The 26,957-nt window shown below is 49.5% G+C and overlaps 1 protein-coding gene across 3 annotated transcripts in view; it reads left to right on the forward strand.

The window, feature by feature from the left end:
• Nucleotides 1-2,368: 2,368 nt before the first annotated feature.
• Nucleotides 2,369-26,957, forward strand: part of LOC125450418 (adhesion G protein-coupled receptor A2-like) — a 129,623-nt gene continuing 105,034 nt past the window's right edge. For all 3 annotated transcript variants that reach the window (XM_059641141.1, XM_059641143.1, XM_059641142.1), the window contains exon 1: nucleotides 2,369-3,020. In XM_059641141.1, the coding sequence (XP_059497124.1) occupies nucleotides 2,812-3,020 (209 nt within the window). In that variant the 5' untranslated portion in view covers nucleotides 2,369-2,811. The remainder of the gene's footprint in view (nucleotides 3,021-26,957) is intronic.

The raw sequence follows: 26,957 nt of genomic DNA on the forward strand, positions 1-26,957 counted from the left end.
AGTGCGGCGCTCCCTCAGTACTGACCCTCTGACAGTGCGGCACTCTGTCAGCACTGACCCTCTGACAGTGCGGCGCTCCCTAAGTACTGACCCTCCGACAGTGCGGCACTCTGTCAGCACTGACCCTCTGACAGTGCGGCGCTCCCTAAGTACTGACCCTCCGACAGTGCGGCACTCCCTCAGTACTGAACCTCGGACAGTGCGGCACTCCCTCAGTACTGACCCTCCGACAGTGCGGCGCTCCCTCAGTACTGACCCTCGGACAGTGCAGCACTTCTTCAGCACTGACCCTCCGACAGTGTGGCGTTCCCTCAGCACTGACCCTCCGACAGTGCGGCGCTCCCTCAGTACTGACCCACCGACAGTGCAGCACTCCTTCAGCACTGACCCTCCGACAGTGCGGCGCTCCCTCAGTACTGACCCACCAACAGCACGGCTCTCCCTCAGTACTGACCCTCCAACAGTGCGGCGCTCCCTCAGTACTGACCCTCCGACAGTGCAGCACTCCTTCAGCACTGACCTTCCGACAGTGCGGCGTTCCCTCAGCACTGACCCTCCGACAGTGCGGCTCTCCCTCAGTACTGACCCTCCGACAGTGCAGCACTCCTTCAGCACTGACCTTCCGACAGTGCGGCTCTCCCTCAGTACTGACCCACCGACAGTGCGGCGCTCCCTCAGTACTCACTCTCTGACAGAGTGGTGATGGGACCATTCTCCTTTTCTGTCAACATTGGAACAGGCATCAGCCATTCAGCCCATTAAGTCTGTTCCATCAATCAATGAGATTATGGCTGATGGATGGTCTAACTCCACATACTCACTATCCCTTCATTGATGGGTCAACAAAAATGCATTTGTGTTCTTGTCTATTCAGGTCTGTTTTCAGCACTGAGTTGCTTCCTGAATATGAGCAACAAAGGGGTTTGTGGATGCTGAACTAGGGGGTAAGCTCATCTGTTAGTGGAGGCATTTGGTAAGCTGCCAGCTCAGGCTTAACTGGAAAGGTGGTAGTTTGTGGTGTTGATATTAATGTGTTAGCACTGTGGGAAGACTGGCTGGCTTCCTGAAAACACAGAGTGTGTATGAATGGGCATTTATTTGATTGACAGAATGTGTTTCTGTGGGATCTTGCTGGAACCTCAACATTTTACATGACAGCAAGAATGGTGATGAGGGGAGCTCAGACCTGGAGGTTAAAGTCACAGATGACCCAGAGCCATGGCAAAGTCTATGGTGAAGAATATACAAGGAGGTTACCAATGGTTCGAGATGTGTTGAGTGAGTGGACAGAATCCTCACAGAATACAATGTGAGGAAATATGAAGTCATTTACTTTGGCAGAAAGAATAAAAAGAGTTTGATTTAAATGGTGAATGGCTGCAGAATTCCAAGGTGCAGAAGAATTTAGATGCTCCAGCGTATGAGTCACAAAACGTTAGCCTCAGGTACAGCACATTGTCCAGAAAGCTCATGAGATGCTATTGTTTATTCTAACAAGAGTAAAAGTAAGGAGGAGGTGTTTCAGTTATACAGGACATTGGTGAGAACACAACTCAAACATTGTGTGAAGTTTCAGTCTCTTTGTTTAAGAAAGGGTGTCAGTGCTTTGAAGGCAGATAAGAGATTGACTGAATTGATCCCTGGAATGAATGAGCTGTCTGATGAGGAGAGGTTGAACAGACTGGGCTTGTTCTCGCAGGACTGTAGGAGACCAATAGGGTGACCAGATTGAAGTCTCGGAGACCCTGAGTGGTCTTGACAAGAGGAGCATGGAGAACATGTTGTCTCTTGGGATTGAGTCTGGGACTGTGTGACGCTGTTTGAACTTTAGGGACCTTGGTTTTAGGACAGACATGAGAGGAATGATTTCTTTTTCTCTGAGGTTTATGTAAGTTTAGAACTTTCTGCCTCAGAAGGTGGTGGAATCAGGGTCTTTTTAATCAGAACCTTTTTAAAGACAGAGGCAGATAGACTATTATTGGGAAGGAGGGATCAAAGATAATCAGTGAGAATTGGGAATGTGGGATTCCAAACACAGAGCAGCGATGATCTGATTGAATGGTGGGGCCGAATGGCCTCCAATTCCTGTTCCTAGTGGCAGTGTCCACCTCCTGTCTTATTTCCCAGTGATTGCTGCTGGGTTTGGGGATTGAAGATCTCTGGGCTGTACTCACTCCTGATGAAGCCAGGACTGTGGGTCGGTTTGTGTCCCACTGGGACCGTGTTCGGGGGCCAATCCTGGCGCTGGGACTGCCGTTCAGTGAGAGAGCCTGGGAATGGCTTTAGGACCCAGGGGGAGTTTCTCTCCCTCCCTCCCTCTGGAGTGGGACTGAGAGGGGGACACCGCTGCTCCTGTTACTGAACCGTCCCTGTATCCCCGTCCCGGGGACAGGCAGGGACAAGCCGAGAGCAAGTTCCTGCCATTTCCGTGTGGGTGCTGCAGCTTTATGGATTGAGCAGAGCCCCGAGTAGGAGTGCAGTGTGTGTGTGTTTTATCCCAGGACATGTCTGAATTAGAGAGAAAACGAGACCGGGGCTGAGCAGCGCTGTTCTGGCTATCGAGCAGAGTAACGGAACCCAACTTGCGTCAGGCTGAAGGGAAGGCTTTAGGGATAGAGCGAGGGGGAGGAGGGCTCTGAGCAGACCGGGGCACGGTGGCACAGTTCCCTGCTCCACTTCCAGAACACCCCCCCCCCATCTACACACTCACTCGGTTCAGAGGGAAGACAGCGTGGCGGTGAAGTTTGACAAGAGATTTGGTGTTTAGGCTCTCTCCCTCTCTCTCTCTCTCTCACACACACACACAGAGCAATGGGGCTGTGCCCCAAACTCGCCGCCTTCCTGTGGCTCCTCTCCCAGGCTCAGTGCTGCTCGGAACTGCTCACCAACACTTGTATCTGTCTGGATGAGAGGGCGAAAGGGACCGGTTACCCGGAGGTACGGAGGAAGGTGGTCTGCAGTAAGCAGGAGCTGCAGGATGTTCCTCCGAGCAGCCTGCTCCCCGACAGGACTGGACATCTGTAAGTGCCTTTTCTGTTTGTTTCCAAGAGGAAGTGTTTTGCCTAAAGTTGGGAAGGGAGTGAGGGGGGAGCTGGCCAGTCGGCCGGCAGTCGTGTCCCCACTGAAACTGCAGAAAGGTGATCATAGCAGCGCAAAGGACCGTTCAGTAATTATCAGTGAGGAGACTGGGACATAGAATTCCGCATGAATTAATGGACCGAGCCAGTCAGCTCATAGGAATTATAAAACTGCAGTTAGACAAATAGGGAAATGGATACAAGACACCACTAAAGTAAAGCAGCGCCAGATGAAGCACATTGAATTCTCAGGTTCAGCAGAAAGAGTCTAAAATGGATCTGAGGAACAGGCATTTTCAGAAGAATTAAGCCTCTGAGCTAGAGCGAATGAAAACAGCAGCATTTTAGCCAAGTCCTGGCTGGATCAGTCCCAGTGTAAATTGTTAGTAGCACTGTGGATTCCCCTGTGAGATTAGCCAGCAGCGAACTGATGGCACTTCGGTAAATCCTGGCCCCTCTTGGCAATGACGACCAAGCTGGCCTGGTAAAGGATAATCAGCAGGGGCAGGATCATGGTCCCCAGGGCAGGGAGGCTGGAGCCTATTGTAGACTATTGTACACTATTGTTCTGAGGAAGGGTCACCGGACCCGAAATGTTAACTCTGCTTTCTCCTCCACAGATGCTGCCAGACCTGCTGAGCTTTTCCAGCAACTTTGTTTCTGTTCCTGACTACTGTAGCCCATTTGGTCAACTTGGTTTGAAGTAGTCATTGAGCTCTTAGCCCATTGAGCAGGAGTCTGTGGCGAGGGTATAAGTGTAGGCTGGGGGGTAGAGATTAGCCAGGACAGTGAGGAGATCGCCTCTGTGCACCTCCCAACAATCAAGTCTTTTCCAGCCCCCTGATAGGCTAACTAGGCCCTCAGCATCAATGACAGTGCAAATCTCCATAGGGGTGGGAGCTACTGTGCTCTGTTCCCTTGGGTCATTCTCAAAACCCTCTCACTTTGAGAGGAGAAATTTGCTCACTGAGGCACCAGCTCATCACAGTTATTACCAAGCAGGGGGAGACCATTGAGTCCTTCTTGTCTGCATTGGCTGTCCAAAATACTAGCTCACATAGTGCCATTCTCCTGCCTCTGTCTGTAACCCTGCATGTTGTCCCTTTTCAAAATACTGTCTAAATACCTTCAGAGAGCCTTCAGTGAACCTGCCTCCCCCCACACCCTCAGATGGTGCATTCCAGACCCTAACCCCTCGAGTGAACCTGCCTCCCCCCCACACCCTCAGACAGTATGTTCCAGACCCTAACCCCTCAAGTGAACCTGCCCTCCCCACACTCTCAGACACTACATCCCAGACCCTAACCCTCGAGTGAACCTGCCTCTCCCCACACTTTCAGACAATACATTCCAGACCCTACGCCCTCGAGTGAACCTGCCTCTCCCCCACACTCTCAGACACTACATTCCAGACCCTAACCCCTCGAGTGAACCTGCGCCCCCCCGCCACACTCCCAGACAATACATTCCTGACCCTAACCCCTCGAGTGAACCTGCCCTCCCCACACTTTCAGACACTACATTGTGGACCCTAACCACTCGAGTGAACCTGCTTCCCCCCACACCCTCAGACAGTACGTTCCAGACCCTAACCCCTCAAGTGAACCTGCCTCACCCCCCACACTCTCAGACACTACATTCCAGACCTTAACCCTCGAGTGAACCTGCCTCCCCCCCACACTCTCAGACAGTGCATCCCAGACCCTACCCCCTCGAGTGAACCTGCCCCCCCACACTCTCAGACAGTACATTCCAGACCCTACTCCCTCGAGTGAACCTGCCCCCCCCACACTCTCAGACAGTACATTCCTGACCCTAACCCCTCGAGTGAACCTGCCCGCCCACACCCTCAGACAGAACGTTCCAGACCCTAACCCCTCGAGTGAACCTGCCCTCCCCACACTCTCAGACAGTACATTCCAGACCCTAACCCCTCGAGTGAACCTGTCCCCCCCCACATTCTCAGACAGTACATTCCAGGCCCTACCCCCTCGAGTGAACCTCTCTGCCACTACCCTCCCAAGATGGTGCATTCTGGAGCCTAACCACTTATTTCATGGAAAAGCTTTTGCTCATATCACTTTGCTTCTTTTACAAAGAACTTTAAATCTATACCTTTTCATCCTCGATCCCTTCACGAGTGGGAACATTTTCTCCATATTTTCTCTGTCCAGCCCTCCCATGACTTTGAGCACTTCATTCAAATCTGCTCTGAGGCTTCTCTTCTTCCCAACTCCCTTTTTCTCTAGTCTGTCTTCATAGATGAAATTCCTCACTTCTGGAACCATTCTTGTAAACTTGTTCTGCACTCTTTCCATTGTCGTTACATCCTTCCCTACATACAGCTCCGAGAACAGGATACAATACTCCATTTGAGATGGTAATAATGTCTTAAACAAGTTAAACATCACTGCCTTGCTCTTGTGCTTTACACCCCGATCAGTAAAAACAGAACAGTCTGCAACTGCTCTCTCTGCCTGTCCAGCTACCTTTCAAGGCCTATGCACAAATACACCCAGGTTCCACTGCTCCTGCACCCCACTTCGAGATGTTTTTATAACATCATTTATTTTATATTGTCTCTCCATGTTCTTCCTCCCCAGATGTACCACTTCACCATTCTCCACATGGAACTGCATCTGCCTATCTGCCTATTCCAACAACATGTCTTTGCTCACTTTGTCCTTCTGAAGTTCTCTCCTGGTCTTCACACAGTTCCCAATGCTTTCTTTGTTGACTTTGTTGACTTTCCCAAAAGGTCCATTGAAAGGCAGGGTCCTTCTGTGAAGGGAGGCTCACAAGAAACTGGTGCTCATTGAAGCCTGGATTGGGTTAATGGTTTTAATTCAGGTTCACTCCAAATATCACCAACTCCAGCAGCATCTTTTGTATTTTCTCCCATCTGATTCCTGAAAGATGACCCCTTCCTTAAAGGGCATTTTAGATATGTCCAAACTTAACCTCTTGTGTTACTGCATATTCGGCCACAGAAGGCATCGTAGTTACAGCACAGTTTTGACCATGTTTTTGCCTCACACACCAGGGTACTTTACCACGGAGGTCAATATTGATTGCAACTTCAGCTAATTGTATCTGCTGACGTTGGGACACTTTTTAACTTCTCTTTGTGCCTTTTAATAATGCTGGTAGTTTGACTGGATGGCTTGGATAGGTAGCACACTTGTGTTTGGGCTGGAAGGTGTTCGGTTCAGAACCTGCACCAAAACTATGCTATCAGTTGTGCATACAGGCCTGAGGAAGTGGGGCAGGGGAGTGACCAGATGCAGGGATAGAGCTGGTTGACAGCATGAAAGGGGACAGCTCAGTTGTGTGTCCGCTATCAGGACTCACCTTCTTTGTTCGAGGCTGATGATGAGCCCACAGCAAGAAAGGGAGGCTCTGCTGCTCGTGTGAGCATCACCACACTGATTGGACTCAAAAGGAGATTCTGTTCACGGGTGACGAGAAGCTCAGTGACGAGGCAGAATCTGAAAGGTAGATGTCTGGATAAATACCTGAGCCATGAGCTCCGAGCCACAGCCTTGGAGAGGCGAGTGAGTGGGAGAAACACATTTCCATTGGCTGGGAACTGGTGCCTGTGATGGAGAAAGTGGGGACTGCGTCGCAGTGATGGGCTTGGCTTGAACAAGTAGGGGGTCACCGTTCTGGTGAGCCATGTCGCTGCAACAGTAGAGAGGTAGCAGGGAGAACAGACCTTCTAATAGGAGATATCGTAAGCACAGGACAAGCAATCCAAAAGCCCAGATAATGGCTCTAGGGACATGGGCTCAAACCTGCCACAGCAGATAGTGACTTTAGAATTCAGTAACAATTTGGTCTAAAAATGTCTCCGAGTGACCACATAACAATTCAGTTGTTCTTAAAACCCATTCAGTTTACTAGTGTTTTTCAGGGAAGGAAATCCATGTTCCTTACGTTGTTTGGCTGATATATGACTCCGGACCACAGCAATGTGCTTTACACTTAGCTGCCCTCTGGCCAATTAGGGATTGACACTGAATTATGACCTGGATAGTGACACCCACGTTCCATGGATAAGTGAAAGAATTTGAAGGGAAATAACAATAATACTGTGTGGATCTGCTTTGGGGAATTATAACAGGATTATAGCGGGAAGGGACAGAGAGTATGACCTTAGACCCACACCAACACAGCACAGACACGGCCAGCGTTAGCGTTAAATGCTATGTATCTGAATGTGTGCAGCCATTCAAAACAAAATGGGTGTATTTGGAAATAAAAGCAAAAGACACGACAGAGACATGGTTGCACGGTGACCAAGTCTTGGGTTTGTGCATTGAAGGGTGTGTGACATTTTGAAAAGGTAGGAAGTGAGGAGAAGCTGGCAGAGAGGTTTCTGGAGGACGGTAGCACTCTTCGTTAGGGAGGCCATTCATGCACCATGAGAGATAACCTTGGCCTAAAACAGCAAGAAATGGCTACAAATAAAATACTTTGGAAGTTTCTGAGACCATTTATAGGAGTATTTTGAAGGCCCCAAGCAGTAGTTACATGGTAGGATAAAGTATACCATGAAATAAATGGGTTGTTAGAAAGGCATTGCAAATAATGGGTGACTTTAATCTACATGTAGTTTGGTTGAATCTGTTTGGTAAAGTAGTTTCAAAGGCTGATCTTAAAGGTTATTGACAAACTCATAGAGTTATACAACATGGAAACAGTCCCTTCAGTCCAACGTATGCATGCTGACCAGATATCCTAAACTAATCTAGTTCCATTTGCCAGTATTTGGCCCATATTCCTCTAAACCCTTCCTGTTCATGTACCCATCTAGGTGCCTTTTAAATGTTGTAATTGTAACCAGCCTCCACCACTTTCTCTGGCAGCTCCTTCCGTACACTCCCACCCTCTGTGTGAAAAAGTTGCTCCTTCGGTCCCTTTTAAACCTTTCCCCTCTCACCTTAAACCTATGCCCTGTTGGTTTAGGACTGCCCCCACCCCGTACCAGGGAAAAGACCTTGTCTAGTCACCCTATCCATGCCCCTCATGATTTTATAAACCACTACAAGGTCACCCCCTCAGCCTCTGACACTCCAGAGAAAGTAGCCCCAGCCTATTCAGTTTCTCCCTCCAGCTCAAGCCCTCCAACCCTGGCAACATCCTTGTAAATATTTTCTGAACCCTTTAAAATTTCACAACGTCCTCCCTATAGGTGGGTGAGTAGAATTGCACATGGTATTCCAAAAGTGGCCTAACCAATGTCCTGTGCAACTGCAAAGTGACCTCCCAACTGCTATACTCAATGCACTGACCAATAAAGGCAAGCATATCAACACCTCCTTCACTATCCTATCTACATGTGACTCCACTCTGAAGGAACTATGAACCTGCACCCCAAGGTCTCTTTGTTCAGCAACATTCTCCAGGACCTTACCATTGAGCGTATAAGCCCTGGCCTGATTTGCCTTCCCAAAATTCAGCACCTCACATTTATCTAAATTAAACTCCATCTGTCACTCCTCGGCCCATTGACCCATCTGATAAAGGTCCCGTTGTACTCTGAGGTAACCTTCTTCGCTGTCCACTACACTTACTAATCGTACCTCCAATGTACACATTGGTTATATAAATGACAAAAAGCAGTGGACCCAGCACTGAGCCTTGTGGCACACTGCTGGCCACAGGCCTCCAGTCTGAAACGCAACCCTCCACCACCACCCTCTGTCTCCTACCTTTGAGCCACTTCTGTATCCAGATGGCTAGTTCTCCCTGTATTCCATGTGATTGAACCTTACTAACCATGGGGATCCTTGTCAAATATCTTACTGAAGTCCATATAGGTCATGTCCAACATGCTGCCCTCATCAATCCCCTTTGTGACCTCTTCAAAAAGCTCAATCATGCTACTGATACGATTTCCCATGCACGAAGTCATGGTGACTATCCCTAATCAGTCCTTGCCTTTCCAAGTACATGTAAATCCTGTCCCTCAGGATTCCCTCTAACAACTTGCCCACCACTGATGTCAGGCTGACCATTCCCTGGTGTTTCCTTACATCTTTCTAAAATAGTGGCATCACGTTAGCCCAACCTCCAGTCTTCCAGCACCTCACCCATGGCGATTGTTGATACAAATGTTTCAGCAAGGGCCCCAGCAAGCATTGCCCTAGGTTCCCAAGAGTCCTGGGGGAGCACCTGATCAGATTTGAGACTATGTCATTGCACAGTAGGTTCTAACGCCAACTAGGGAGCATCTTAGTGGCCCAATCTGATACTGAAACAGGGTAAATCAGTAGCTACATGGCAAAGGATTTTCGAGGTAACAGGTATCATAACAATTGAATTGCATGCTCAGTTTGACGGGGGGCAGGTATGTGCGAAATTCCAGTGTTCTGAACCTTAATTATGAGGATATGAAGATGGAGCTGGCTGAACAGGGAACAGGGAAACTACATTCAAAGGTAGGGAAGGAGAGAAGTATTAGCAGACTTCAAAGGAGCTATTTAATAACTCTCAGCAAAGATTTATCTACTGAGAGAGGGAAAGAGTCTTTGAAAGGGATGCATCATCAAATTGAAAGAAATATTGTACAATTCTGCACAGATTAATGGTACGCCAGATCATGGGCTAGATTTTAAAAAAAACAGCAAAGAAAGACATAAAAAAGTAGAGGGAGAAAGTGGAATATGAGAGAAAGCTAGCTGGGAATATAAAAAATGTTTGGCTTTTTACAAGTGGATGAATCAGAAAAGAGGAACTCAAGCCCGTGTTGACTCTCCAGAGAAAGAGTTTGGGGAATTGAGATCGAGGAGCCCCTGGAGGGGTTGAACAGATATTGTGTGGGTCCTTCTTCATTGTGTAAAACACACAAACCTCCCAAAGACACTCAAAACACATAGGGTAATAGGAAGGGGAGAAAAGTCACTGTTCCCAGAGAAAAGGTATTGGGAAGACTTAGAGACTGAAAGGTTGACCTGTCCTCAGGATTGGATAGCCTTTATTCTGGGATCTTAATGGAAGTGGCTACAGAGATCGCAGAAGAATTGGTTGTAATTCCTTGGATTCTGGAAATGTTGCAGCGGATTCAGAAATAGCAGACATAACAGTTTGACTCAGGAAAGGAAAGAGACGGAAAGCAGGACAGTATAAGACAATTATTCTAACTCCTGTCATCAGCCAATTGCTGGAATACATGGAAAAACAGCAGGATATTTTGGAAATTATAATGTAAGCAGTCAGAGCTAACATGACTTGGAATGAAAGGAATATTGTACTAAATAGATCTATTTGAGGATGTTTTGGGGAAATCACAAGTTAGATGATAAAGGGGAGCCCATAGATTTAGTATCCTCACATTTCCGAGAGATACTTGATAAAGATTCACCCCAGATAACTGTAGATGGTATATTGGCTAACATGGCCGTGTGGCTACAGGATTGGGAGTCCATTAGAAGCAGAATTGGGATAAATCAGTCTTTGTCAAGTTGGCAATGCCTTCCCAATCTCTGCCAGTGACCTAGCTGAAGGTACTGACCCTCAACTTGCTGATGAGCCCAAGATCAGCAGCAAAGGAAATTGTGAAGAGGGGCAGGTCAGGAGGAGAGGGAGTGTGCCCACGAATACCAGCAGGTACAGTCTGTAGGAAAGAATTGGGAAAATGTGAACTTGTCCATTTTGGCAGGAAGAATAAAAACAACAGGGCAGGGCAGTATTTCAGTAGAGAACCTGAAAGGCACAGAGAGGTTTGACTTTGCTGGTACATGGATCACAGGAGGCAAGCATGCACGTACAGCAAATGATCAGAAAGGTGGGTAACTTGTTATGTATTGCAAGGGGAATGATATAGAACAACACCGAAATATTCCTGCAGCTGTACAAGGCATTGCTGGAACACATCTGAGATACCATGTATGGTTTTGGATTAATCATGTGGGGGACGAAAAAGATACCATTACTTCAGCAGGGATCGAAGGAGGTTCACTCACTGGGAAAGTTTCATCTTGTGGGACATACTTGAACCAAAACACACCGTTTAAGAACAAGAGGTCTCCTTTTGAGACAGAGGCTGGGGAAATTGTTTTCTGTCAAAGAGTCTTTAGTCTGTGGAATGCCCTTCCCTAGAGAGCAATGGGGGCTGCACAGGGAACAGAGTGTTGACCTTGTCTATGCCCTCATGACTCTCTAAGCCTTGAAATGGTGACCCCTCAGCTTCCTACGCTCCAGTGAAAATGTTCTAGCCCATCCAGCCTCTCCTTATAGCTCAAATCCTCCAGTCTACTAACATCCTGGTAAATCTCTTCTGCACCCTGTCTGATTTAACAATATCCTTCCTGTAGCAGGGTGACTAGAAGTGTACACAGTGTTCCAAAGGTGGCCTCATCAATGTCTTTTACAACCACAGTATGATGCCCCAGCTCCTGTACTCAAAGATCTGAGGAATGACAGCAAGGATGCTAAATGCCTCCTGAACCGCCCTGTCGACCTGTGATGATAAGTCTTTCAAAAAGCTATCTACCTGCACCCCTAGGCTTCTCTGTGCAACAACACTCCGGCCCTACCATTAACTGTGTAAGTCCTGTCTTTGTTTGTCTTAGCAAAATGAACACCTCACGTTTATCCAAATTAAACTCCACATGCCACTCCTCTGCCCATTTGCTCAATGGATCGAGATGTCTTTGTAATCGTAAATAACCTTCTCTGCTGTCCACTATGCCACCAATTTCGGTGTCACCCACAAACTTATGAACCATGCCTTCTGTATTTTCATCCCAATTGTTTATATAAATGATAAACAACAGTGGGCCCATGACTCAATTACTCTGTGACTCTGTAGAAAAGGAAGTGAGGGCAGAAATGAAAGTGCATTTGCAAACACAGGCAGGTGAGCTGTAATCAAGTGGAATGGTACACTAGGCTCAATGGGCTGAAGGACCCCTGCATGTTCTGTGTTCCATGCCCATGTTCTGGTAGGGTTGCTATCAGCTTTAATACAAAACTGGCTGCAAGGTAAGGGAAGGGAGAGCCACTTTTCAGACAAAGTGATTGTTGACAGTGGTGTTTCTCAAGGCCAGTGTGAGGACCACTGCAGAGCAGTGACTTGGATGTTGGAATACAGAGTGAGATTTGGAAAATGTGGAGTAGACGACTTGCAGTGATAAACACCGAGTTGGTCCGCACTGTGACGTTGTCAGGCTTTCTGAGTGGCCAACAACATGGCACACACAGGGTAATGGTGAGAGATGATGCATTTTGGGACAAGGGATAGGAGGAGGCAAAATGGACCAAATGGCCCTGGACTGAAGAGTATGCAGAGACAGAGTAATATGATAACCAGAGTGCAACCAACCTGCAGCATCTTCTCAACATGGCTGCAGTTACTGTTTCCTTTCTGAGCCGTTTTCCTCAGTTATTGCCCTGATCTCTCAGAAGGTAAAAAAGGTTTAACTCTGTTTGGCAGTGATTGAGGAGCGGGCTCAGCAACATGTTTGAGATTGTGCCATCCAATTCAAGGCATTGAGCTCCAAACCAGGTGAGCGATGCCAGACCTTGAGCAAGCCACGCACGTGTGATTTCAGTTTCCACTTCTGTTCCAAGCACAATGTTGTTTTTCCACTTGGTGTCTGTCTCAGACCTGCCACGTACTGTATCCCGCTCTGGTCACCACATGTTAGAAAAGACGGGAAAGGGTGCTGTGGAGACCCAAGCAGAACGGTTCCAGGGCGGTTTGGGGGTGTTTAAGCAACAGGAGGAGGTTGGAAAGGTTGGTCTCAACCAGGGGAGATGTAGTAGATGTGCATGAGATGAGGAGTTGGTAAAATTGACCAGGCTGATCCCATGAGCTGACGGTCCAAGGGCGAGACAATGCGGCTTGTGTGTCTCGGTGAGGTGCAGGAAGGTGTGAGGATGGACATTTTCACACATCCCTGTGCCAGCCTGACAGCTGGTCCCCAGTATCTCTGCTGGTATATCAGCCTCCGATGTGAAGATCATCACAAGCACTAGCCTGAAGAAGAACACATTGTTGATGACACCGGGTGTGCTTTGTTTAAATTGCTCGAGTGACCCCTTTGTCTTCTGTGTGTTCACTTGCTTCTGTTTGCCCAGAGCTGTGCCACCTGGCAGTGAGTCACGCAGTGCCCTCATCCACACCTTGGGGAAAGGAGGCAGCAGAATAGAGATATGATCTGCAAGGAAATGGGTCACACTGAGAGAGTGACAGAAATAAACCCTGAGAACGGGCTTGTAATGGATCTCACTCACTGCAAGTGCGTAACTATCACTGATAGCCCCTGACAAACATTGCTCTGACTTCTCAAAACTGCTTGAAAATGAACAGAGCCCAGTGCAGGACAACGCAATCTCACAGTCACTGACTGTGAATGGACTCCTCTTCCTCCTGTGTAAAATACCCAAGGGGCCAAATGGCCTCCTGTTCCTGGGAAACAGGCTCGAAGGGGCTGTATGGCCTGCTCCTGACTCTGTTTATGTGCCTTGGGGGGCTGAATGGCATCTTGTTCCTGGGAAACAGGTTTGAGGAGGACACTGAATGGCCTCCTGCTGTAAATGGTTGTGAATGGGGAACAGATCCTCATTTGCTGTGCATGCTGACAGAAAGGATTTGATGGTTCATTAAAAGCCATTGCAGGAGAGCTACAGCTGACAGTAATTTGTAACCTCTCCCTCTCCCTGCTGAGTATACTTATCAGATGGTGAAAGATTGGCTTGTAATCTGTGTGGTGAGAGAGCTTTTGAATGTGGATGTGGATGTGAGCCATGTTTAAACCCAGCTGGAGTAAAAATTGAGCGAAAGTTGACCCAAAGGCCTGTATATCTGTCATACTTTACACACAGTTCAGTCAGGAGCTGTATCCATCCCACCACTGGCTGTGTATACAGTCACTTTCACAGTATGTGCAAGAAAGCTGGCATCTCTAAGAATTGCTTCAGTCACAGATGGGTGTTGGCTACTGGGCACAGACTTCAGGAAGGATGACAATGCTTTGGAGAGGGAATCCTGGAGGGTTGCTTGGCGTTGTTTTAGTGATGAAGCAATTGAGGAGTGTTGAGAAAGTGGAGGAGCTGAAGTTGGTTTCCCTGGATTAGGGGAGGATGATAAAACACTGCAGAGGGATGTTCAAATCTTGAAGTCTTGCTGTCTCTGAAACCAGCTTCTTATTCCAGTTTGATTCAATTTAATCGCATTTCAACTTCCCAGCTTCTGCACAGGAGCGTGAATGGTTGTTCTCAGACCATTTCTACAACCTGTTGTCTAACTGCAGCAGTGACATGATCAATACTCTGTCTCCTCAAAAGGAAGGAGGGAGAAACATGTGAGAGGCAGCAGCAATTCATAGCAAAGGAACGGGTAGAGTTCAGCTTGTTCGAGGAGGAAACCAAGGAACGAGGAGAATTTTAAAAATTGAACACTAGCGATTTCAAGTTAAATTTCCAGCAGAGAATTGCATCAAGAGATGGAAAGAGGGAATTCTAGGTTGATGTGGAAGCACTAGGGGAGGTGCGTGTGTGTTTGTGTGAGTGTGCGTGTGTGTTTGTGTGAGTGTGCGTGTGTGTTTGTGTGAGTGTGCGTGTGTGTTTGTGTGAGTGTGCGTGTGTGTTTGTGTGTGTGCGTGTGTGTTTGTGAGCGTGTGCGTGTGTGTGTGTGTGTGAGAGAGTGCGTGTGTGTGTGTGTGAGAGAGAGAGAGTGTGAGTGTGTGCGTGTGTGTGTGTGAGAGAGAGTGTGTGTGTGTGTGAGAGAGAGAGAGAGAAAGAGAGAGTGAGTGTGTGTGGGTGTGTGTGTGTGTGTGGGTGTGTGTGAGAGAGACAGAGAGAGAGACAGTGAGAATATTTGAGGAGTTTACTCAAGAGGCAGTGCAAACACGCTACAGCCATGTGATATGATGTTAACAAAGGCACAGAGGGTGTTAAGGTGGTGCCTGTAAAGTCAAATACACAGTTTGAGGTTTTAGTGAAGATATAAAATGAAATTCCATCTTCATTTTTAAAACACTCTCAGCACTGACCCTCCGACAGTGCGGCACTCCCTCAGTACTGACCCTCCGACAGTGCGGCGCTCCCTCAGTACTGACCCTCCGACAGTGCGGCGCTCCCTCAGTACTGACCCTCCGACAGTGTGGCACTCCCTCAGCACTGACCCTCCGACAGTGCAGCACTCCCTCAGTACTGACCCTCCGACAGTGCGGCGCTCCCTCAGCGCTGATCCTCTGACAGCGCGACAATCCCTCAGCGCTGACCCTCCGACAACGCGGCACTCCCTCAGCGCTGACCCTCCGACAGCGCGGCACTCCCTCAGCGTTGACCCTCCGACAGCGCGGCACTCCCTCAGCGCTGACCCTCCGACAACGCGGCACTCCCTCAGCGCTGACCCTCCGACAGCACGACGCTCCCTCAGCGCTGACCCTCCGACAGCGCGACAATCCCTCAGCGCTGACCCTCCGACAGCGCGGCGCTCCCTCAGCACTGACCCTCCAACAGCCTGGATTGTGTTTAGTGTGGTGTGGACTGAGGTGCTGAATTCCGTGGGGAATTGACAGCTGTTGGTTAGTTGATTCTGCATATAGTTGTCTCCCGCCCATCACGGTTCCCAAAGCTGGGATTCATAGGATGCTGTGTGCAAAGTACTCGGCCCTGGGGTTGGGGTGGGAGTGGGAGAGAGCTGAGCTGTGTTAATGATTCACATGTGCTGGGTTCCCCCTGACACTGGCTGATGGGGTTTGACTCTCATTTTGCCTGTTCTTAAACTGGCGTCTCAGTGACAGAAGCACAGGTTCCTTGCTCTTTATCCTGAAGAGAGGGTGATGCTGGCTCCCACGTTGGCATGTCCCGGGGCAGGGTAGTGTGCCCACGGTGTTTTTGATTGCCCCTGCGCAGTGGTCTCTGATAAGTCAAGCCTTTGCTGCAAATAGCAGAGGGGGGTCTCAGTGAGTGAACCAAGGCCGCTGAGTCTCCGAATGACACAGCGATGCAGGCCTCCATTCTACCCAATGGTGCCTTTCCCCTCACATTCTCACTGTGGGGAAATGGTGCTCAGGAAACCAGGATATTTGTCCCTGGCTGGAATGTTTGCAGGCTCCATTTAGATTTCTGCAGTTCAGGATGTTTGCATGCAAGCAAACGGAATCCTGGTGTGTGAGATTTCTTTCTCTGCGCCATTGGAAGTGAGCTGTGTGAAATGACCAGGCGTGTCAGTCACGTTTGCTGGAGCTGTGTCGACAAACCTCACGCGGGACAGCTTTGGTTGTGGCTCAGCGCAGGGGTCAGAAACAACCTCCTCTGTGCCAGTGTTTGAGCACAAACCCCAGGCTGACATTCAGTGCATGGTGCTGAGGGTGTGTGACACTCTGCCGGGATGTGCTGTCTCTTGTCGACACTGAGGGTTGTCTGCTCTGTTTGAGAGGCGTTTCCCACATGAAATAAAAGCTGAAAACTCAATGCAGAAGTGCTGAAAGCCTCACTGGGTCCTGTCAGGCTCCTTGGAGGGACAAACCGAGTTAGTGTTTCACATGTGAGTTCTCCAGAGCTGAAGGCCTGAATACTCACCGAACAGCCACCCGCCCGTTTTGGTTCTTCATCTGTACAAATCTCTCTCCTGATACAATGTTTGTGCCATGGGACAGTAATTGAAGGGCTGAAACAGTTGGAGACATTCTGAGGATGGGAAAGGCGCTTGAGAAATCATCTTGTTGTATAGCACTGCCGGTGACCATTCAACCTATTTTTCCTGTGCTGGCTCTTCAGAAAGACCCCGCTGTTGATCTGTTCCTGGTGCAGCATTTGGAATTTGAGACTAATGTTCAATTCTCTTTTGAAATTTAATGACAGCTTCCCATACTTCAAGGTGAAATGAGTAGCTCTGTCGACATTGAACAGATCTGGCCTCTTCCTTGTTCACAGGAGAGCAGCTCAGATGGCCATCCTCAGTGGGTACAGCCCCAGGAACACTTGAGAAGCTTGATACCACCCAGGACAAAGCAACTCGCTAGATTAGCACCACACCACCAACATCAACTCTGCACCACTGACGTTCATGAGCAGCAGTATGTACTGTCTACAAGATACACTGCAGCAACTCACCAATGACACTCAGACAGCACCTTCCAAACCCATGACCACTTCCATCTAGAAGGACAAGGGCAGCAGATACATGGGAATACCACCCCCTTCAAAGAACAGGCCCTGGGTATTAATGTGTGTTGTTCCCAGTACATACCGAGTGTCACATTCCAAGCCTGCCTGACAATTCCACATAATTCAGGGTTATTCAGCACATACTGTCCAGCAGGAGGATTGCATCTAATGTTGGACGCTGTGTTGTGAGGTGCTGGTTAGTACCTTGCTTATTGTGAACTCCCTGAGGGGATATACTCCTTGATATGACCTACCAGCCCTTGCAGCACGTGGTCTATGTATTTGGCATCATCCTGGCACTGAAATTCACCTTTTGTGGGATAGGCTGAACATTGTTTTGACATGTCAGCAGCTTCCTGTTTGCAGTGAACAGTACAAGTGTTACACGTGCAGTGTAGTGGTGTGAAACAGTTCTCTTCACCTGTTGTTCAAACCACCGAGGGGAATAGGAGGGGACCTGTGAGACTGCCTTCATGTGCAATGTACGTTGAGAAATGATGTAATCAGGGTTAGTATTGCCCTATTTCAGCCTCTAGTTTGCATGGTGGACTATCAATTCTGGCCCTTTGCCTGAGGTTGCTGAGGAGGCCATTCTGAGAGCACAGGAGCCCCACAGGAATCCCAGTGAAGGGAGGCTGACCATTCCCAAACTACATCTCAGCAGGTTTTCCAGGGATGCTGGGTGGTTGGGGGTCACAGGGAAGCGACGAAAGGGTTTCCCCATTTGGGATCATGACTGTTGCAGAGAGAGAGAGAGAGAGAGTGCTGAAGAATTACTCAAGACAGTGGGCGGGTTGGTGAAGTTGCTGGACCAGGATAGTGGCAGACAGACTGCAGCAGAGTGCTGAACACAGCCAACAGCAGTGTGCTCAAGCAGTTCATGGTGCTGTCTTGGTCACTGGAGGGACCTGGGTGTGTGTGGATGTGAGTGTGTGTGTGTGTCTGTCTGTCTGTCTGAAAGGCAGGCTCTGCAAACTGCTGTGTCGTGGAAATAATTGACTTGGCAGAGTGACCGTTTCCTGTTTACAGTAATTGAACAGCATAAGGCTCGAGTAAGACGTCATGCAGCTTGCTGGATAGCAAGCTCTGCTGAGAGAATCTAAAGACAAACAGAGAGCTGGAATCTCAACCACCTCAAGACCACTGGGTTAGCACAGAGGCTGGGACAGGTGCTCGGGATTGGCTGGTTCCAGCCCTCACAGCCTGATGCAAACCTTCTGCTCAGACACAGGGCCACGTGCTGCCTTGCAGGCAAGGAGGGCAGCTGTCCGAGGGCACAGAAAGATACCGCTGCCTGTTTAAACAAAACACAGCTTCTGGATGGCCCACTGTCAGAAACACGGCATTACCCGGTTAGCTTGTTCTGCACTCGGACCCAAGGCCAGAAAGCTCACTCCCACAGGCTGCCTCTGTAACCTCGAAGCTTTATGATTGCTCAGCATTGCCATTAGATGAGCTGCTGGCCTAACGGCACCATTGCAACCCAACAGCAACAACAACTGAGTGTCCGGAGGGCCTGATTGGAACCCAGACTGAAAACAGAGCTGGTAGGGCAGGCAAAGGAGGTGTAAAAATAGTTTAACAGAGGAAAAGGAAGTTGACAGGACAGGGATCCTCCTGCAGGATTTGCCATGTGGTCATTGCTGGAGGTTTGATCACATGGACTCCTACAGTCACAGTCCTGCCCCCTGCTATTGCTCCCCTGACTATCGTGTCACACTATCTCTGTTTGCTTCAGTCACATTCGCGCTGTCATTCCTGATTGGATATTCCTCACCAGCAGGCAAACAGCTGCTTTCTCTTCCCTTCAGACCCAGCGTTTCGGAGCCTGTTCTGCAGGAACCTGACAGAGAAAAGGCTTCATCCATGCGCCCCCTCCAAGCTCCCCCAGGCCAGCTGCCTCCCCCTGGGCACGGGGGTGTCCACTTTGGGTTTGTGCTGGGACAGGCCTGGCCCACACAGGGCTGGCCTTTGCAGGGCCTAAGTGCACCCCCACCCTGTCTCTCTCACTCTCATTCTGACGAATTTTGTGCCGCTCAGTCTGAAATTTGCAAAGTTACAACAACAGCTTCCCTGCAGCGACTGTTGAGCAGTGTGGGGAGAAATGTGAGGCTTTCCTGTGTGTTCTAGACTGTGGGACATCCTAATCCATGCCTCCCTGACACTTGGCTGAGGCACCAGGAAGAAAGCAGCAAGGTTCACTCACAGCACGTCTCGAAATCTCAATGCAGTCAGGATTTTCATTTCATCCCTCCCCCACCTCAGGCAAGACGACAAATTTCTGTTGCCTTGATTTGTATCTGTAACCAAAACGTGGCAACCTTTAACCTTTGGAATATTGATCTGGAGTTGGCAGAAACAACACGGTTTGACGTGGGAGTGTTGTTCCAACATCCTTGGGAACACTTTGGAGAAAGTGCTGGGGAACAGCAACAGCACAAAGTCAGCAGGAAGAGGTGAACCCTATCGCAGGCCACTCACTCCCACTAGAAACCCATTGCTGTTTGCTTTTGTCTCATCCTTACTCTCAAAGTGCTCAGCACCTCCCCATACCGACACGGTATATACTCACAAACAGAAGGAACTGCCAGGGACAAATCGGTGCAGAAATCAGCTGGAGTTGAAGTGATTCATTAACTGAGGACAGACCGTGTCTTGTAACTTTTTCTTGCCTTATGCCTTTCTTTCAACGACATGGGCTGCTAGGGCTCGGTGTGAGAGTGCCACACTAAGCTGGCACTGGCGACGGGAGTGGCCAGGGCTCTGCTGGACCAGCTGCTTGTCCTGACCTCTGGACCCTCTGGGTTCAGGAGTGACAAATACAGCCAGGTGTCCGTTTCCCCAAATGGTGTGGTGTGTGGGGGTTTGGCTGCCTCATTGTAGCAGGAGCAAGACCAACATGGATCAGGTCTATCCTGGCTCACCAGGGCAACAGGCAGGACACTGACAAAGGCTGAGTCCGAGGCCCAGAGAGGGTTTCCACTGGGAAATCTCGTGGGACATTCTAAATGGCAGAAGGTTTTGGTGCAGTGAACTTGTCAAGGCCATTCCTACAATTTTGCAGAGGCAAATCTGTAAGTGATGTCTGTGCGAGTGTGGGGAAAGGTGAAGAGAGCTGCTTTTCCATTGAGGATTGTTACAGATGGGACATGAAGTCACATACACTGTGCAACAACAAGGGAAACATTGACCATGTTGCAAGGATAGACAGATAGAGTGGGGGATTGCAATCAATTTGGCATTGTTCCAGGGTTCTGGGGAGAGGGCAGCGCAGCGGGATCAGTTTGGGATTGATACAGGGCTATTGGGGGGAGTGTGGGGCAGTGGGATTAGTTTGGGGATAGATACAGGGCTATCAGGGGAGAGTGGGGCAGTGTGATTAGTTTGGGATTGATACAGGGCTATCGGGGGGAGAGTGGAGCAGTGGGATTAGTTTGGGGATTGATACGGGGCTATCGGGGGGAGAGTGGGACCGTGGGATTAGTTTGGGATTGATACTGGGCTATCGGGGAAGAGTGGGGCAGTGGGATTAGTTTGGGATTGATACTGGGCTATCGGGGGAGAGTGGGGCAGTGGGATTAGTTTGGGATTGATACGGGGCTATCGGGGGAGAGTGGGGCAGTGGGATTAGTTTGGGAATGATACGGGACTATCGGGGGAGAGTGGGACAGTGGGATTAGTTTGGGATTGATACAGGGCTATCGGGGGAGAGTGGGACATTGGCATTAGATGGGATTGATACAGGGCTATTGGGCGAGAGTGAGGCAGTGGGATTAGTTTGGGTTGATACAGGGCTGTCGGGGCAGAGTGGAGCAGTGGGATTAGTTTAGGATTGATACAGGGCTATCGGTGGAGAGTGGGACATTGGGATTAGTTTGGGATTGATACAAGGCTATCGGGGGAGAGTGGGGCAGTGGGATTAATTTGGGGATGGATACAGGGCTATCGGGGGAGACTGGGGCAGTGGGATTAGTTTGGGATTGATACGGGGCTATGGGGTGAATGTGGGGCAACTGGACATGTTTGGGATTGATACAGGGTGATAAGTGCCGTACTAGGAATATCATGGGGAGAAGATGGGCACAGTGAGATGTGTTTGGGATTGATGTTGCAACACGATGTTAGACAGGTATTGATGGCTCATACAATGGTGCCAGGTGGAAGATGAAGCAGTTGGCAGAAATGCATCATTTGGGTTTGATGCCAGCCTGGATGCAGCACTGTGCTGAGTACACAGCGTGATCTTTCAATGGCTAAACTCGATCCTGCTCATATGTGACCAGAGATAATGGGAACTGCAGATGCTGGAGAATCCAAGATAACAAAGTGTGGAGCTGGATGATCACAGCAGGCCAAGCAGCATCTCAGGAGCACAAAAGCTGACGTTTCGGTCCTAGACCCTTCATCAGAAAAGCTGTTCCTTTTCTGATGAAGGGTCTAGGACCGAAATGTCAGCTTTTGTGCTCCTAAGATGCTGCTTGGCCTGCTGTGCTCATCCAGCTCCACAGTTTGTTATCCTTGTTCATATGTGACTGTTCCCATTTCAGAGTGACTGAAAGCTGATCCCTCCCAATACCCACATTCAACACTGAGGATGAGCCTCCGGGTTGGAATACAGATGTTCCGGCTGGCAGTTACAATCCGTGTGTGTGTGTGTGTGTGTGTGTGTGTGTGTGTGTGTGTGTGGTGAGGGGGGGTGGTGGTGGTGGGGGTGGGGGTGTGGTGTGCATGTGCGCTCGCAACTCGGGGTTGGTTTGTGCCAACTGGTATTGAACCTGGGTCCCTGGAGCTGTGAGGCATCAGTGCTATCCACTGAGCCACCATGCCATGTTTGTGCCTCGTTATGTTGAGAATGTCTGCCCATGCGAATGTGGCAATATGCCTGCAGCTGCTCAGACTGCCCTTCACCCTCACTGCCCAGTTCTGAGATTTTCTGTTTCATTCCCTCATCACCCTTCCGCCCAGGATTCTTCCCCATCCTCCTCCAATCTGCAGGCTTTTCCAACACCATGGTACTGTTTGCTTCTCCCGGGAATTTAGCCCGTGTTTCCGGGCGATGCGGCTCTGCTGTCCGGGCTCATGCTGAGGGTTCGACCCCATCGTGTGGAAGCTGCAGGTGTGGGCTGGCTAGCTGGGAATGGATCACACTGAGCTGCTGCTCACTCTCCCTGACAGTGCAGGGGGCCAGACTGCTGTTCCTGTACTTCCTTCGGGTCTGACCTTCAGGCAGCTTGAAACTTCCTCAGAATTGCCATGGAGATGTCATGCAGTGGTTTGGGACTGAAGGGTCAGGAGCGGCTGACCACCTGGATCCGGTAGTGAACTACAGTTGGCACCTTGTGAGCTCTTGGAGAGCAGATTCACAGGAGGGAATGGCTGGTTGTGGTGTTTATTGCAGGAATATTTAGCTGAGGTAGTTTGCTCTTGGAGGAGTAGTTCACTCTTTCAAAGCTCCGGGGGCTTTGTGAGCAACTGCGAGTGGGGGCAGGGAGGGGGGCCCAGTAATATCCTCTGAGTGGGGGGTGTGGTGGTGTCAGAGTGGGGGTGGGGGGCAGGTGGGGGTGGCTCAGAGGTGCTCTGGGAGGGTCGCTGCGCAGGAGCTGACTGATAAGACATCCCCCTGAACTGGGAATCTCTGTGCCACTGATTGCTTCCCAGAGTGGTCACACCGAGGGGAGGGCGGGGTGTGTGTGCAGGGGATTGTTCCTTTGCTCAGGGTGAAAGAGTAAACCTCACGATCGTACAATATTGGGGAGAGGCCATTTGACCCATCGTTCAGATGCTTTCCCATTGTTCCAAGGGCCCCACCTCGTAGGAAGTTGAATTTGAGTTCCTTCTGACGTTCTTGTTCCAGTTTGCTCAAAGTGTGCCCACACTGTGTCTGCTCCTGCCCCTTACAGACACCCTGGATAAGATTTCCACCTGCTGCCTTTGCTTCTCTGTGGATCCTGTGAAATCTGTTGAGCAGACGTTCTGCCGTGGGGATCAACTTCACCTCCTGCAGAACATCTAAAGCCCATATCCTTCTGAAAACGGATCTCCAGTTGGGCCTGAGTTCTCTCACCTCACAGGAGAAGGTGGAATCAAGGAGAGAGAGGCGGTAGGGTGGGGTGGGGTGGGAGTGCGGAGGCAGACAAGTGGCAAATGAAATTCGCGCAGAGAACAGCAGTGTGGAGGTTTGGTGGGTCGAAGGACAGGAGGGAGTGAGTTGTACAAATGTGTGGGCCATCAGTAAGCGTGAGAGCTGATGCAGCCGAATAGCAGCAGGGTTGTCACACAGCCAGGGTGATTCTGATAGGCAGTGCCCAGGCCATGGGGCCTGATGTGGAGGGGAGCTGTCACCGCAGAAATGAGTGTGAACTCACCAAAGGATGAAAGCTGGGGCTTTGAAAATGAGAGTAGAGAGTTTTAGAAAGGACATGAGGGGCTATTGTTTTACACAGAGGGTGGTTCGTGTGTGGAATGACCTGCCAGAGGAAGTGGTGGATGTAGGTACAGTGACAGTATTTTATAAGACATTTGGATAAGTACATGCATAGGAAAGGTTTAGAGGGATATGGGCCAAACACAGGCCAGTGGGACTAGTTTAATTTAGGAACACAGAGTGGTTGGACTGAAGGGTCTGCTTCCATGTTGTGTATCTGTATAAATATGGTGGCCCTCACTGCTCAGTGCTCTCAAAGACCTAGCCCAGCTACAGTGCATCCAGTAGTTCCCATCCAGATCATGGGTTTGTGCACAGGGGTCTGCAGGTGAGTTTAACACTGGAAGCGAATGCACTGGTGCAGATTGAGAATTGGTTAACATATAGAAAGCAGAGAGATAGTAGGAACTGCAGATGCTGGAGAATCTGAGGTAACGAGGTGTGGAGCTGGGTGAACACAGCAGGCCAAGCAGCATCAGAGGAACAGCAAAGCTGACGTTTCGTGTCTAAACCCTTCATCAGATTTTCTGAAGAAAATTCAGATTTTCTGAAGAAGGTTCCAGACCTAAAACATCAGCTTTCCTGCTCCTCTGATGCTGCTTGGCCTGCTGTGTTCACCCAGCTCCACACCTCATTAACTCAGAAAACAGAGAGTGCAAGTTAATGGATAATTCCCTGTTACTGGTGGGAAATCGTAAGGATCAGAGTTTGGGTCACAACTGTTTACAGTCTGCTTCCATGATTTGGATGTGGGGTACTGAATTTAATATTTCCAAATTTGCTGAGAATGCATAACTGAGCAGAAATGCAAGTTGCGCAGGGAGACAATGCGAGGAGGTTTCAAAAAAACTTGGACAGGCGCAGTGAACAGGTTAGAGTAATGTGGCAGAGTAATGTGACTAAGTGTGAAATCAGACAATTTGGGATCAAAAATAACAAAGGCAGAACCTTTCTTACATAATGAGGGGTTTGCTCTGTAATACCTCTGACAGGGGGGACAGGAGGAGGAATTTCTTCACTGAATTTTCAGCAGCTGAGAGCTGGGGCAGCTAATTGATTGAGTGCCTTTGAGACAGAAAGCAGGAGGATTGTATCCAGAGAAATTGAGGTGGTATATCAGCCGGGGTGGAATTGAATGGTACTGGGGGAACGTGCCAGGGAGGGAGAATGTCAGGCGAAGATTTCTCATCTTTCCTCAGTGGGAAAGGACGGAAATGATCGAACAGGAAGAGGAAGGATGCTAATTGGTGTTGTCACTGCTTCCAGGAGGTAACGATTAATACAATGGCTAATCCTGTCTTCAACATCTGATGCTTTTCACACAGCAGGGTCTTTCTGGCCAATGTGGGCTCAGAATCTGTTGCTGTGTCCCTGCGATGTGAGATAATGCAGGAGACAGGAACAATTGAGGCACACACTGTCACTGCTCAGAAATTGCTCTTGTTCAAACGTCCTCCCAAAAACCTCAGTGATGAGCAGATGCTTGTCCAGCGCTCATAGCTTCCTGCTGGTCTGATCGCTGCCCCTCTCTCTCTCTCACAGCTCTGAACTGCCTCACCCAGTCAACCAGCCGATTCTCTTCCATCCCTCCCCTCACTTACCTCCATCTGTTCTATCAATGATATTGAACAATTAATTTCAAACTCCCCCATTGAAGGGTCATGTTTCCCACTCAATCATTGTGAAATTTCCAGAGGTCACTGACAGCTCTCTGTCCCATTCCATCACAATGCTGCCTATCAGTGACAAACTTTCTGCTGGCTCCTCATCACTGCTGTGGTGAGTTCCTGCCCACCTTCTATTGAGGCGACCAGGCTTTGAATCCAGCAGACTTAAGGTCAATCAGGAGCAGGTAGTGAATTGAGCAGCTCAAGTGTTTCTGACCTTCCTCACAACACCCAGGGATGACTAAGTTCTGGAATCCTGTCTGGCCATTGATCCAATGGGAGTGAAATATTTCTCAACTCTGTACTCTCCCTGTCCTACACTCCCAGGCCATGCTCGAGCAAACTTCACCTTCTATGGACAGACCAAAGCACAAAGAAGGTGCATGTTATCATAATGCACTGTCTATTCACTGACTTGGAAGGTGATGGCACAGTGATATTCTCACTGGAATGTTAATGCAGAAACCCAGACAGTTCTGGGCACCTAGGTTCCAATCCTGCTGTGGTACACGGTGGAATTTTAGTTCAATGTAAATCTTGAATTAAGATTCTAATGGTGACCACAATTCCTTTGTCGTTTGTTGGAAAAACTCATATCCTCTCTCAAAGCCTTGTATCAATCCCCGAACTAAACCCACTGTCCCGCGCTCGACCCATAGCCCTGTACCAAACCCCAAACTAATCCCACTGTCCCACTGTTGCCCCATAGCCCAGTACCAATCCCCAAACTAATCCCACTGTCCCACTCTCGCCCCATAGCCTTGTATCAATCCCAAACTAATCCCACTGTCCCACTCTTGCCCCATAGCCTTGTATCAATCCCAAACTAATCCCACTGTCCCACTCTCGCCCCATAGCCCTGTACCAATCCCCAAACTAATCCCACTGCCCCACTCTCGCCCCATAGCCCTGTACCAATACCCAAACTAATCCCACTGCCCCACTCTCCCCCATAGCCTTGTATCAATCCCCAAACTAATCTCACTGTCCCGCGCTTGCCCCATAGCCCTGTACCAATCCCCAAACTAATCCCACTGCCCCACTCTCGCTCCATAGCCCTGTACCAATCCCCAAACTAATCCCACTGTCCCACTCTCGCCCCATAGCCCTGTACCAAACCCCAAACTAATCCCACTGCCCCACTCTCGCCCCGTAGCCCTGTACCAATCCCCAAACTAATCCCACTGCCCCACTCTCGCCCCATAGCCCTGTACCAATCCCCAAACTAATCCCACTGTCCCGCGCTTGCCCCATAGCCCTGTACCAATCCCCAAACTAATCCCACTGTCCCGCTCTCGCCCCATAGTCTTGTATCAATCCCAAACTAATCCCACTGTCCCACTCTTGCCCCATAGCCCTGTACCAATCCCCAAACTAATCCCACTGCCCCACTCTCGCCCCAAAGCCTTGTATCAATCCCAAACTAATCCCACTGTCCCGCTCTCGTCCCATAGCCCTGTACCAATCCCCAAACTAATCCCACTGTCCCACTCTCGCCCCATAGTCTTGGATCAATCCCAAACTAATCCCACTGTCCCGCTCTCGCCCCATAGCCCTGTACTAATCCCCAAACTAATCCCACTGCCCCACTCTCGCCCCAAAGCCTTGTATCAATCCCAAACTAATCCCACTGTCCCGCTCTCGTCCCATAGCCCTGTACCA

Source organism: Stegostoma tigrinum, chromosome 40 (assembly GCF_030684315.1).
Source record: "Stegostoma tigrinum isolate sSteTig4 chromosome 40, sSteTig4.hap1, whole genome shotgun sequence".
NCBI lineage: Eukaryota > Metazoa > Chordata > Chondrichthyes > Orectolobiformes > Stegostomatidae > Stegostoma > Stegostoma tigrinum.